Source organism: Bos mutus, chromosome 24 (assembly GCF_027580195.1).
Source record: "Bos mutus isolate GX-2022 chromosome 24, NWIPB_WYAK_1.1, whole genome shotgun sequence".
In the NCBI taxonomy this organism is placed as follows: Eukaryota; Metazoa; Chordata; class Mammalia; order Artiodactyla; family Bovidae; genus Bos; species Bos mutus.
The window spans coordinates 32951070-32965152 of record NC_091640.1 but is presented as its reverse complement, the minus strand read 5'-3'; the positions used below and the strand labels follow the sequence as shown (position 1 = coordinate 32965152).

General features: G+C 46.1%; 1 protein-coding gene across 1 annotated transcript in view; it reads left to right on the top strand.

Moving 5' to 3' along the window:
• LAMA3 (laminin subunit alpha 3) overlaps nucleotides 1-14083 on the top strand; it is a 259483-nt gene that overhangs the window by 91659 nt on the left and 153741 nt on the right. The window contains 7 exon segments of the mRNA XM_014479149.2: nucleotides 3119-3253; nucleotides 9687-9824; nucleotides 10787-10833; nucleotides 11790-11889; nucleotides 12594-12646; nucleotides 13105-13210; nucleotides 13972-14071. Coding sequence (XP_014334635.2) covers nucleotides 3119-3253; nucleotides 9687-9824; nucleotides 10787-10833; nucleotides 11790-11889; nucleotides 12594-12646; nucleotides 13105-13210; nucleotides 13972-14071 — 679 coding nt within the window.

Sequence of the window (14083 nt, the reverse complement as noted above, 5' to 3'; positions counted from 1 at the left end):
GGGCCTCAGAAATCTCTGGTTCCTGCACTGTGTGGGAGTATTTGCCAGATATCTTAAAAGGTGTCAGGAGAACATGATAACCACTGCACTACAAAAAGCACACCTAAGTTAAAAAGTAAATTTCAGAAACAGAAATTTAGCAATGCATAGGTACTCAATGCTTTTTTTCTGTTTACAGATGGTAGTAAATCTAGATTCCTTGGACTTCAATGCCAATGTCAAGTTCAAGTTTCTTACTGAATTCCAATGCCTGGTTTATCACCAAGACTGTAGTTGACAGTAAACCTCTGCATTTCACTGTGGTGGTCTCAGCCTCTGGGGCTGTGGCACTGGGGCCTCGTGTGGCAGCTGTGATGGACAGACAGGGTGGTGCTCATGCCAGCCTGAGTTCCAAGGCTTCTCTTGTGATGAATTATACCCTTGGACACATTTAGTGCCTCTTTTGTCAAGTTAGGTGACTGTTCGATTGAAGTATGAGCAAGTTAGAGATGATACAAAGACTGTAGAATTGTTCTGATTTACCCAGATCTTTTTTTATTCATTATTGTAAATAATAATAATAATTCTACAACTCTGTTACCAAGCTTTTACATGAAAAAGGGCAAAGGGAAGGAGTGGGATTTAGCTAGCTCTTCAGATTATCTACTATTTTTAACCCTTGTAGAAAATCTTTCCAAAGTGCACGAGGCTTCTCTTCCTTGAGAAGTAGGAGTGACCCAGTCAAATCTTTGATCAACCTTAGGGACTGCCTCGAGGGACCATGTTGCAGGTGTAGATGTTAATGTTCTTGATAGAAATGTAGATACTTTAAATACAAGAATGATTTGGATATGTATACTAATCTAGAACATACCTTGAACACAGCTTTTAAAATCAGTTCTCAGCTTGTATCCTTCACATCATATAAAGGGCATGGGGCTTTAAAACCAGGCTGACCAGGATTCACATTCCTACTCAGCGTTTCTGGCTGTGTGACCTCGGGCAAGTTAAGTAACCTTTCTGAGCCTCTTTTTTCTCACCTATAAAATGCTTATCTTAACAGGACTCTTGCTTGACCTCATTATCTATCTATCTATAACAAAGTCAAGCAAGAGCCCTGTCTTTCTGAGAAATGCTTCTTGATGAAAACATCCTGTACGTGGCAGCAGGTGTCCTGAGGTGAGCTCTCCCTAAGTGTTTAGTCTGGTAGGTTTTTCCTTCATCTATTGCTGCCTTTCACTATCTATTTAGCCTCTAAATTTAGTGGCTAAAAACAACATGACTTATTTCTTGCGATCTTGTGGCTTGGCGGGGCAGTCCTTCTGCCGAACTTGCTGGAAGGTCCACTCGGGACAGCTCAGTGTCTCTCTCCCTGTGGCCCTTTGTCCTCGAGGAGGTCAGCCAGAGTACCCCCTCACCCCCAGCGATCTCAGGGTTCCCAGAGCGTGAGAAGGGAAGCCACAAAGCCTGTCATAAATCCACAAAGCTACAAAACCTGGGCTCTGAAATCCCAGGACAGCGCTTTCCCCTTATTCTACTGGTCAAAGTCAGTCATGAGGCCAGTAAGTGGTTTCAGTAATTAAAGTGTGAGAGACAAACCCAAGTTAAGGCAGAGAGCGGGCAAGGGATGGGGGAGCTGCGGGTACAGAGTGGGTGGGGGAGGCCTTGCTGAGGTGGTGACTCCCGCACAGAGACCTGAAGGATGAGAGGGAACGCAGAAAGGGTGCTGCCCGCGAGGACCGACCGGCCAGAGTGGACGTCCTGAGACAGACAGGAGCTCGCTGTCTGCTGGGAAGGGCTGGTCCCTGCAGGCTTGAAATGAGCCCGGTGAGGTCCTCCAGAGCCTCTGATCTGGCTCTGATCAGGGCTGAATGGATGTCCATCTCTTTTCTTCTAAACAATGGAAGTGGAAATATGTTTAATTCAAGATAGTCATTCAGTGGGAATCTATTAAGTTGAAATTTTACTAAATAGGGCTTATGTGTGTGTGCGTGGTCAGTCGCTCATCTGTGTCTGACTCTTTGCAAACCCGTGGACTGCAGCATGCCAGGCTCCTCTGACCATGGGGATTCTCCCGGCAAGAATACTGGAGTGGGTTGCCATGCCCTCCTCCAGGGGATCTTCCCAACCCAGGCATCGAACCCAGGTCTCCTGCATTACAGGTGAATTCTTTACCATCTAAACCACCAGGGAAGCCCAACTAAGGCTCAGTTTAGGGGAAAAAATTGTTCCCACGGGCATGGATGCTAAAAGATTATAGATACTTTGTAAACTAATGTCTGCCCTAGAGGTTTCTGAATGGCACTGATCTTTCCTGGTGAGATGCCTTACTCCCTTTAAGATGAGTCTTTCTCAGGGTTAGGAATGTGTGTAAACCATTTGTTGTTCAGTCACTAAGTTGTGTCTAACTCTTTGCCACCCCATGAACTGCAGCAAACCAGGCTTCCCTGTGCTTCACTGTCTCCAAGAGTTTGCTTAAATTCATGTCTGTTGAGTTGGTGATGCTATCTAACAGTCTCATCTTCTGCTGCCCCCTTCTTCTTTTGCCTTCAATCTTTCCCAGCATCAGTCTTTTCCAATGAATTGGCTTTCCACATCAGATAGCCAAAGTATTGGAGTTTCAGCTTCAGCATCAGTCCTTCCAATGAATATTCAGGGTTGACTAGTTTGATCTCCTTGAAGTCCAGGGGACTCTCAAGAGTCTTCTCCAACACCACAGTTCAAAAGCATCAATCCTTTGGCCCTCATCCTTCTTTATGGTTCAACTCTCCTATCTGTCCATGGCTAGTGGAAAAACCATAGCTTTGACTATATGTATGTTTGTTGGCAAAGTGATGTCTCTGCTTTTTAGTACACTGTATAGATTTGTCATAATTTTCCTTCTAAGGAGGAAGCGTCTTTTAATTTCGTGGCTGCAGTCACCATCCGCAGTGAATTCAGAGCCCCAGAAATAAAATCTGCCATTGTGCCCACTTTTTCCCCATCTATTTGCCTTGAAGTGATGGGACTGGATATAAACTATAGAGAACTCAGAATCTGGGTTTCCACGGCAGACACTGGGGTGAAGGGAGAGACACACAAAGGGATGAAGGATGGAGAGCCCCTCTGAGTGTCTCTTCCTCTTTGCTCCTCTTCGCAGGCTGTGACTGTAACTTGGAAGGAGTTCTCCCTGAAATCTGTGATGCCCAAGGGAGGTGCCTGTGCCGCCCCGGCGTGGGGGGCGCTCGGTGTGACGCCTGCCTCCCGGGTTTCTACTCCTTCCCTATTTGCCAAGGTAAGTGAGCAATGTGAACATGGTGACCGTCAGTCCCCCGAGATAAGTTTCCTCCTAAGGAAATTCAGAGGCTCCTTTTGGCAGAACCGTGTGGCCTCCCGTTTAAGCGAACGAGCTGCTGGCTCATGTGTGTATGTTACGCGTGACCGTCCTACCCCCGCCATGTCGCCGCCCTTATTTTGTCTCTCACCCTTACCCTTCTTCCTCCCCAGCGGTCAGCCTGTGGGCTCTGGAGAGGAGGTGGTACCTGAACAGCGTTTAGGAACCTGCCAGGCAGACATGGGGGAGGAGGCTGGGGATTCCAGGATGGAGGACAGCACACGCAAAACCGCAGCCTCCTCCTTCTCCACTGGGTTTGTCTCTTAGTCTCCCATCCTAGTAAGAGTCACTGAAGGGGCTGGAGGGAGGGAGAGGGAGGAGTCTGGCCCAGGCCCCGAAGAACAACAGGTGTGCGGGCAGTGATAAGTGTGTGCTAGGTTGCTTCAGTCGTGTCGGACTCTTTGCGACCCGATAGACTGTAGCCCTCCAGGCTCCTCTGTCCATGGGATTCTCCAGGCAAGAATACTGGAGTGGGTTGCCATTCCTTCTCCAGGGGTATCTTCCTGATCCAGGGATCGAACCTGGGTCCTCCCCCATTGCAGGCTTCCCTGGTGGCTCAGACAGTAAAGAATCTGCCTGCAGTGCAGGAGACTCAGGTTCGATCCCTGGGTCGGGAAGATCCCCTGGAGAACGGAATGATGGCTACCCACTTTTCTGAACTAAGGGCTTGAACCAAACCCATAAGGTAAATCCCAAATTAATTCAAGGTATCTTAACTCCAACATTTAATTATGTATCACAAAGTGATAATAGAAATAACAGACATGGTAAGTGTAATACGCTTGAATCGTCCCCAAACCATCCTCCCCTGCTCTGGCCTGTGGGAAGACTGTTCCATGAAACTGGTCCCTGATGCCAGAAAGGTTGGGAACCGCTGCTGTACCTCATTTTAAGAGCCTGTAGCCCCAGTCCTGGCTGATCTCCCTGTATGCACAGATGTCTGTATGCCACATCCCCAGCCCTCGCTTTTCCTCCTGGTCCTGGGCCTCTGTCCTCTGTCCCCCTTCTCAGCCTTGGCCTCTTGGGCCACAGAAACCCTCCGCAGTCCCCGCCCAGAGATTTGGATCACCTGGCAGCTGGGAGGGTAAGGAAAGGAATGGGGTATCTTTACTTTGTGTACCTTGACTTCCGCCAGAGAAGTTCAGTACTAGGAGTTGGAACACCCAGTGTGTTTCCCGTTGAAACGTCAGTACAGCTGATGCTTGTGTTGGAGTTGTACGAATCATCCCAGAGGCAGATTTAGTACTGAGCCGACTCTGGTCTGGGGTGGTAACCTCATCCTTGCAGGTATATTTTCTCCATGGAAGGACATCCCAAATAATGAAGTTTTAGAGCATGAGGTAGGGATGCTTACATGTCTAATTTAAGCTGTAGACCCCGAATGTCTCATTGACAAAGTGAAGAAGAACTAGCAGGTGGGAGACGAGGTGGAGACCTTCCATTTCAAGGTCCACTAGGGGCCAATCTGGGCTTCCCTGGTGGATCAGATGGTAAAGAATCTGCCTGCAATGCAGGAGACCTGGGTTCAATCCCTGGGTTGGGAAGATCCCCTGGAGAAAGGGTATGACTACCCTCTCCAGTATTCTTGCCTGGAGAATCCCATGGACAGAGGAGCCTGGCAGGTTATAGTCCATGGGGTCACAAAGAGTCAGACTTGACTGAGCGACTACACTTTGACTTTTCAGGGACCAATCCCAAAGGAGCTTATGTTAGGAGCAGGCGAGGTTATGAGTAGTGAAGATGAAGTCTGACAAAAGACAGGAGGAGAAAGATCAGGGCAGCCTCGTTCCTGGCAGTGTGGAGAGGTGTGCCGCCGAGTTTGTTCTTCCAGATTTGAGCCATTAGGCTCTGGAAGCTTTTGGGATGCTCCCACATTCTGTTGCCAATGGTCTCCCTTCTCTGGTACTCACTTTTTCTAACAGCTTTTGTGATCTTTTAATTTTTTTTTCCTTTGGGCAGTGTTGAAGCCAGTGGCTGAAGGCCAGACATGCTGAAATCTGAACTTGGTCTAGCGTCAAGGTCTGACCCAGTATTTCAATTTGCAGTCTTTCTTAGATGAAGTTGGTTGCTTGACCCATGGAATTTTAGAAGCGAACCAGTGTAGCCACAAACCCTACATCAGAGGGTCCAGTATAGTCTAGCCAAAGAATGTTTGTGTGGCTTTGTTCTAACATTGCTTTAAAATTTTTTAAAAATTTTCTTAAAAAGAATCCTAAAACTCTTCCTAATTGTTCTTGCCAACTGCAGTCCAGCATTTATGTTTTGTATTAACTTAATTTGCTCCAGACTTTAAGCGCAAGGCTGTCTCCTCATTTTATTTTGGATTCACTGAAGTGCTTGCAGTTTTCTTGATTGGAGCTGAAAGTGAAATCATAGATGTGAGGCCATGACGAGAGTCGTCTCTGTGTGTTTCAGTTTTATGTTTGTGTTGATGTCTGGCTCAGCACTTTGCACACTTGGTCCTTTGGTGGGGGAGTGCGGGAGGTGTTGTTCTCTTTTCATCCTCTCTGTCCATCCTTCCTTCCTTCTTCTCCTTCTTGATTTTTCTTTTCCTCTTCCTTCCTTCTCCTGCTTTTTCCCTTGTGCAATTTGCTAAGTAGCTGCTATTGCTGCTGCTAAATCGCTTCAGTCGTGTCAGATTCTGTGCGACCCCATAGATGGCAGCCCACCAGGCTCCCCCATCCCTGCGATTCTCCAGGCAAGAACGCTGGAGTGGGTTGCCATTTCCTTCTCCAATGCACGAAAGTGAAAAGTGAAAGTGAAGTCGCTCAGTCGTGCTGGACTCTTAGCGACCTCATGGACTGCAGCCTACCAGGCTCCCCTGCCCACGGGATTTTCCAGACAAAAGAGTACTGGAGTGGGTGCCATTGCCTTCTCTGAAGCAGCCGCTAGTCAGCACTTAGAGCAGAGACCAGGAGGGTGGGAGTGTAGAAAATTAGGGCCTCCCATGGCTGGCACTGAAGCCTGTCACAGTGGAGCTGCCCCCAAACCTCAGTGTCCTGGGACCTGAACTGTCCCCATTGGAGTTTGCCATAGTCTTTGGGTTATAGGTAGTTCCTTAGAAAAGTTCTATATATATGTTGCCAGTGCATGTCTAACCTCTTCCTACATGTCAGCGTATTCTCACAAATCAGACAAACTGGCCCTGGAAAGAGGCCAGATGCAACAGCAGATGGCAGGTGGCAGTGCAGGGGGAGGTTTCTGACCTGGGATGCCCCCGGGAGAGCCCTCTCCCAGCCTTTCCAAGGGGAAAAACCAAATCCAGAAGGATGGGCCAAGTTCTGTGCAATTTTGCTTTGAACTGGCCCTTCGCTTTGCAGTTCAGTGTTTGTCTAGAACATTGAGGCGGTTGGAAGAAGCCTTGGGATTTTCTGTAGGTCTGATCAGTTAGCCAGAGAGGTGGAGGGTGTTCACTACGATGGAACTGAAATGCTGACTTTGTGGCTCTGATGGAGAAGGAGCCAGCCTGCTCTTCCAACAGAAGGAAGAGCTCCCAAAATCCTGAACATCGAGAGCACCCCTGAAATAGTAAGGAGCTCTCTTTTCCTCGAAATTTACGTGTCGTCACTCTGTGAGTTTATTCACTGACAGGGAAGAGGGTGGTGTTCCCAGAACAGTGCCTCACACAGCAGTGCTGCAAGATTCAACGAGAAAACATATCAGTTGAACTACAGGGGTGGATCTGGAAAAGGATTTCAATAGTTGCTTATTCCTTCATTTAATAAATATCTATTTGGCATGTCATAGAGACCAGGACCCTGTATGCAGGTCAAGAAACAATAGTTAGAACTGAACGTGTAACAGTGGACTGGTCCAAAATTGGGAAAGGAGTATGTCTAGGCTGTATATTGTCACCCTGCTTATTTAACTTATATGCAGAGTACATCAGGTGAAATGCACATCAGGCTGAGTGAATCCCAAGCTGGTATCAAGATTGTTGGGTGAAATATCAACAACCTCAGATATGCAGATGATACCAGTCTAATGGGAGAAAGCAAAGAACTAAAGAGCCTCTTGATGAGGGTGAAAGAGGAGAGTGAGCAACAGAGGATGAAATGGTTGGATAGCATCATCAACTCGACGGATGTGAGTTTGAGCAAACTCCAGGAGACAGTGAGGGACAGGGAAGCCTGGCGTGCTGCAGTCCATGGGGTTGCAAAGAGTCAGACATGACTGAGCGAGTGAACAACAACCAGAAAAAAAGACCAGGACTGTGCTCGAGGCTGGAAGATTTGAGGGGAGCACAGCAGACAGGCTCCCTGATTCCTTGTATTATTTAATATCATCATTTTTAAATACTCTTTGAGAATCAAAGTATCTCAAAGCAGAAGCACAGTGAAGAGCAGATGAGAAGAAAAGATTCCAGAAACTCAGAAGGACTGGGATCAAAGCAAAGAGTAGATTTAAAATATTTGCAGAGCCTTGTGGTATTTCCAAGAGTGAGAAACAGGCTGCCAGTGTTGGGTTTGAGTTTGGGATCTGGCAGCTTTCATCGATAAGCTGGATAGAAACCCAAAGTGTGATGCCAGATTGAATCATTCATGATTTAAAATAATGTACCTGTGTTTAAGGCCGTGTCTTTGTTTTCACCTCTGGAGTGTATCTGCATCTTCCGAGGCTCCTTAGACAACCCCTCTGGTCCTGGGAGGAGTCAGTGTTAATTTCACCCATGTGATGCTGGCTGGAGCTGCCTTCTCTGTTGCTCCGGGCTCCTGTTGCTGCTCCGACTGCCAGCATGAGTGTTTGCTCTCTGCATTCCCTTCCTTAAAGGAAGAAGAGCAGAGAGGACCTGTGTCAGGGATCTCCAGAGGGACAGAACCCATAGGATGTGTGTCTGTACAGTAAATCCCCCACCTGTGAACGAGTTCCAGCCCCAGAGCACGTTCATTCGTCCAACAAAGTAAGCCTAGGTACCCCACTGACACAATCGGTTATACAGTACTGTACTCTGTATGCTTAGTCGCTCAGTAGTGTCCAACTCTTTGTGCCCCCATGGACTGTACCCCGCCAGGCTCCTCTGTCCATGGGATTCTCCAGGCAAGAATACTGGAGTGGGTTGCCATGCCCTCCTCAGGGGATCTTCCCAACCCAGGGATGGAACCTAGGTCTCCCACATTGCAGGTGGATTCTTAACCATCTGAGCCACCAAGGAAGCCCCTGTACAGTACTGAAATGGGTTTATAATACTTTTCACACCAAGAATACATAAAAAACAACCATGAAAAATAAAGAAAGCACTTTTAACCTTATAGTACTGTACCTTGAAAAGTACAGTAGTACAGTACAAGGGCTGGCATACAGGGGCTGGCATCGCCTGAACAGGCAAGAAGAGTTACTGACTGGAGGAGGGAGAGGAGGTGGGAGATGGTAGAGCTGAAGGATCGTCAGCAATAGGGGACGGAGGGCAGGCTGCGGTTTCACTTCTGCCTGTCATTGGAGGAACACAGGTTTGCATCTTTGAAAGCTTGCAACTTGAGGGTTTGTATGTAAGGGGCCTACTATATCTATAGCTATAGATAGATGTAGATACAGATAGATTTAAGGAATCAGTGCACGTGTTTGTGGGGCTAGTGCATCTAAAATCTTCAGGGCGGACGAGTAGGCTGGAGACCCAGGGAGGGAGGGGGGAATTGATGCTGCAGCTGGCGTCCACGGGCCGTCTGGAGGCGGAATTCCTTCTTCCTCCTGAACCTCACGCTCTTCTCATATGGCCTTCAACTGATGGGACGAGGCCCACCCAGACTGTGCAGAGTAACCTGCTTTACTTGAGGTCAGCGGACTTAAATGTTCGTCACATCTAACAAAGCACCTTTTCAGCTGTACTTGGTGTTGAGCCAACATCTGAGCCCTACAGCCTAGGCAACGTGCAAGCATAAACCATCCCAGAGCCCAAGAACGTTTCCTCAGTCGTCTGCCCTTGGGCAGGGACCTGATCTCTGCAGACAGGCATGGAGGGATTGTGGGGCCTCGGAGGATGCTGGCCCGGATAGCCGAAGGGCTGAGTCCTTGTCCAGCTGTCTGATGTGAGCTGGCTGAGCGGCACTAGGCCTGTTTCTTCTTTCTTACGTTTAGTTTCTTAGGACCATGTCACTAATTCTCTAGTCCCTCTCCTGGAGTTCTACCCCACTGGATTCTTGTCAAGTAGATGCTAATATTATTCCCACTTAAAAAAGGGGAAACTGGTTTTTAGAGCAACAGAGCGATCTGTTTCAGGTTCTAAGTCTGATTAGAGGTGATGCTGGAACTGCCTTTGGGTCTTTGGGGCCCCACCTCCGTACTCTTACGCAGGTCCGGGTGCCCCTACTGTGGGTCTGACTGAGGTCTTTTCGTCCAGCCTGCCAGTGTTCAGCCCTTGGGTCCTACCAGACGCCCTGCAGCCCAGTCACTGGACAGTGCGAGTGCCGGCCAGGGATCACGGGACAGCGGTGCGACAGGTGTCTCTCGGGCGCCTCTGATTTCCCCCACTGCCAAGGTAGGGAAGACCGCAGATGGCTGGAGGGTGGGCTCCTCTCCACTTTGTGCGTGTGGCCAGCCTCCCAGAGAAGCCTGCAAAGCCTGCCAGACCCACCGCTGGCCACTGCTTCACTTTTAACCCTAATCTGTCTGATTCTTCCCCTTGTAAGGTGAGATTGACTAAGGCAAGAAATTAATTAATTGTAGACATAATTTTAGTACGGGTGGAGAGCAAAGGGGCTGTGATAATGAAGGAAGTAAGTCTTGGTTAACTAAAAAATGTACTTACAAATTCTATAACAGCTAATTGTTAGTGTGTTAGTCACTCAGTCGTGTCCATGACTGTAGCCCACCAGGCTCCTCTGTCCATGGAATTCTCCAGGCAAGAACACTGGAGTGGGTTGCCATGCCCTTCTCCAGGGGATCTTGCCTCAAACTCCAGTCTCCTACATTACAGGCAGATTCTTTACCTTCTGAGCCACCAGGGAAGCCCAGCATCAAATTGGACAATTTAAAAAAAAAAAAAAAATCTCTTTGTATAATACTGCCCTCTTCTGGATAATTCTAAGGATATTCAAAATTCTAGACTTGTTTCCCCAGTCTCCTTTTCGTCATTTGGAAATGAACTTTTAGGAGGAGGCAGGGAAGAGAGTCGTTCGGTGACCAAAAGGGTGATTTGGGGAGTAAGGACCATGAAGGCTATTAGAGGTGTCTTTTTCTGAATTACTGAGTTGGTCCAGAAGTTCTTTTGGGTTTTACCATAAGATGTTATAGAAAAACGCAAATAAACTTTTTGGTCAACTGAATACATGCAAAGACCTTGCCACCCATCTATCAAAAAATATAAATATAGATGCACTAGTTTTAAAAACAAGGCAAACTTAAAGAAAAAAAACTTTGAAACATCAAAACAAAGGGACAAATGAACATTAAAACCCCAGACATTTCTATACCATATAACTATTTATTTATCATATCCAGGCTCCAGCAACATCTGTGACCCAGCCGGAACTGTGGACTCCAGTTTGGTAAGTAGAAGATTGTTAAAGCGTTGCAGTTCTAACTATTATTCTGATGTTTATTTGAGACTGACACATTTGTGAGCTTCCTGAAATTCAAAGTAAATTAAAATAAGACCTGAGGCTGAATTGCTTGATGAGGCTATCGCTCTTTTTCAAAGTACATATATGATATTGTAATTTCTTTTGGTCAAAACCAAAAGAATACAGTTTATTTAAACTTTTGTAGAATTGTAGAGTCCTAGTGTTCCTCTGAAGGCATTACCTCCCTAGAGACCTGCATATAAGCCTGACATAGATAATTAAAATTTAAAAAATCAAAGGCCAGTAAACGTTTAATTAAGCTGTCTGTGTACAGAGTAATTGTAGTCTTCTTGATGTTACTCCAAGCACAGTGCTGTGGCATTCTGATTCATTTTCTAAGCAATTTAGAAATTATCTTCTTAGCCTCAGAGCCTGCAAAAGCTGGAACCCCAGGTTCTGGAGGGAAAGTAGGAGAAAGTTCTCTATCCTCACTGTGGGACTTGATGATGTTTAAGCAAGGAGGTGACTCTTGCATATTATAAACACACTTGCAGATAAATCTAATTTCTACTGAATCTCAGCAAGTTAAATGTTCAGATATTTTCCATTTAGATTTATATCCACGGTGTAACAGAATCCACAGATAATGACAATGTTGTAAATAAGAATCATTAAGATTTTCTCCTAATGATTTTTTCTTATTCTGAATTTTCCAATTTTGTTTCAAGCACATATATGGATTCTGTGTATAACAAATAAGCAAATAGTAAAACAAAAGCAATTAGCACATTGTTAAAATCAACCCAGTACTTTCACTCCCCCTGAATATACTTAATTTACTTTTCATGGCCAAAATATATTTCTGTGACCAGCTTTTCTCAGAATGCTTGTTTGGGAACCTCTTCATTCTAAGATGTCAGATGATTAATTTTCTTTTAAAGGGCCATTGCCAATGCAAGCTTCATGTTGAAAGTCCTTCGTGTAGTATCTGCAAACCATTATATTGGAATCTGGCCAAAGAAAACCCTGATGGATGCTCAGGTAAGGTTTCCTGTGTTCAGTGTTTTTAATATATTGTAACTTCCTCTTAATTTTCTCTACCTCAGTGACTCAACTCACAAAAGAGCTATTGATTTAATCCATTCAGTTTGTTTGAAATTCCATATAAATGTTTTGATGTCTCACCCCCCAACTTTTGGCAGAACTTCTGTCATTTTTGAAATCTCAGCAAGGGATTTATATCCTGTTTCCATATGTATCATGTTGTTTATGATGGCAGCTGCTTGATAAATGGTTTTTCTGCCTTGTTTTTATAATCCACACTTTCCGGTTTCATTTTATTTTCATTTTATGTTTAGTTGGAAGCCAGGATAGAACTGAAAAACACCAAGGTAAAGATAGCTCAGTGGAGTGAATATTTTTCAATAGGGTATATTTTCATGTAAGCGTATCAGTAATAACCTTGACCTTAGAATCGGTTAAAAATCCCATGACAGTGCAGCTTTTGTCATTTATGAGTGGTCATAAATGAACCAGTACTTCTTGTAGGTAGATGGTATTGATCCAGTTGTTGGGTTCTGCTGAGCCCAGGAAGCAATCCAGTGTTAGGCCTGATGGATGCAAACTGGAATTCTGTTGGAGCATGCTGGAAAGTCATTGCACCTCTATTATTACTAATGTGTCCTGTAGAGGCAGAACTGGCCTTTCTGTAACCTTGGTCCAAGAATGCTCTCTTCTCTTCCCAGAATGCCGATGCCACGTGGCGGGAACCATGAGCGGAATTGGAGAGTGTGGGCAGGTAATGTGGGCCAATTTTTCCTGGGATGTTGGTAGAATATAGTAACAGTTAATTGTGGGATTTCTGCAGGAGGGGGTTAGTATCTCTGTAATTGTATAGCATGTGGCCATCTTCATGGGAGTTTTCGGATCCCGGCTACCCTGCTTCATAGGACAAAACAAGCCAGTTTGAAATCTAGATTACCAAATTCTGTGAAAAAGTAGTGAAAGTCGCTCAGTTGTGTCCAACTCTTTGCTACCCCATGGACTGTAGCCCACCAGGCTCCTTTGTCCATGGGATTTCCCAGGCAAGAATAATGGAGTGGACTGCCATTCCCTTCTTTACGGGATCTTCTCGACCCAGGAATTGAACCTGGGTCTCCTGCATTGTGGGCAGATTCTTTACCATCTAAGCCACCAGGGAAGCCCAGCAAATTCTGTAATCTCACCAAATTTTGTCATCTGCTTATTGTTCTGCAGTTAGATGGTGACTGTCATTGTAAATCCCATGTTGGTGGCGATTCCTGTGACACATGCGAAGATGGATATTTTGCTTTGGAAAAGAGCAATTACTTTGGGTGTCAAGGTAAATTCTCCCAGGGGTTCCTGTGTAAGGCAAAAATGTTGATGGGCAAAGACTGTCAGAGTAACCTTGCTTCTGAGTTCACTGTCTTCTTGCTGACTTTCTGATAGAATGGGACTGAAAAGTCCTGTCTGGGGAAATTGGCCAAAATTCCTTTAAGACAAATAGTAAATTTCAGCCAGAGCCGCTTCCCCTTGTCTTCTACCAGCACACTGTTGGGTCAATTATAAAAAATCACAATTGGGGTGTGGGGGAGCCCTGGGGGGGATGTAAATAACATCAAGACTTAGTCATTTTAGAGATAAATTTAAATGTAAATAACATCTTGAATTAGTCATTTTAAAGATAAATTTGAAATATTAAAAAAGTTCACACAAGATAATACCATGTTAAATAATACAATTGCAGGAGTGGTCGCCCCACAAGGCCACTCTACGATCTTTCAAGCAGCCTCTCCTTGGCACCTACTGTGTGCAACATACTGTGTTGTGAGATCGTGTTTAGCTCCTGGCTGCTGTCGCCTACGTGGTACGGCAGAGTTGGAGGTGGCCTACAAGTGCATCTCTGCTTCTCAGGTGGACTCTTGAGGCGGGGGGCATGCCATCTTACTCTGGGATTTTCCTACAAATTTCAAATACCTCCTGGATGCGTCTGGGGAAAGGAGGCAACCCGGGCTTCCTGGTTTCCACTCCTCATAGAGGGAGGGAAGGCCTCCAGCCTGGAGATGCTGTGATGGGTGACCCCAGCCGTTTCCTGACTCTCAGGGTGTCAGTGTGACATCGGTGGAGCCGTCACCCCTGTGTGCAGCGGGCGCTCCGGAGTCTGCCAGTGCCGAGAGCATGTCGTGGGGAAGGCCTGCCAGCGGTGAGTCCTCAG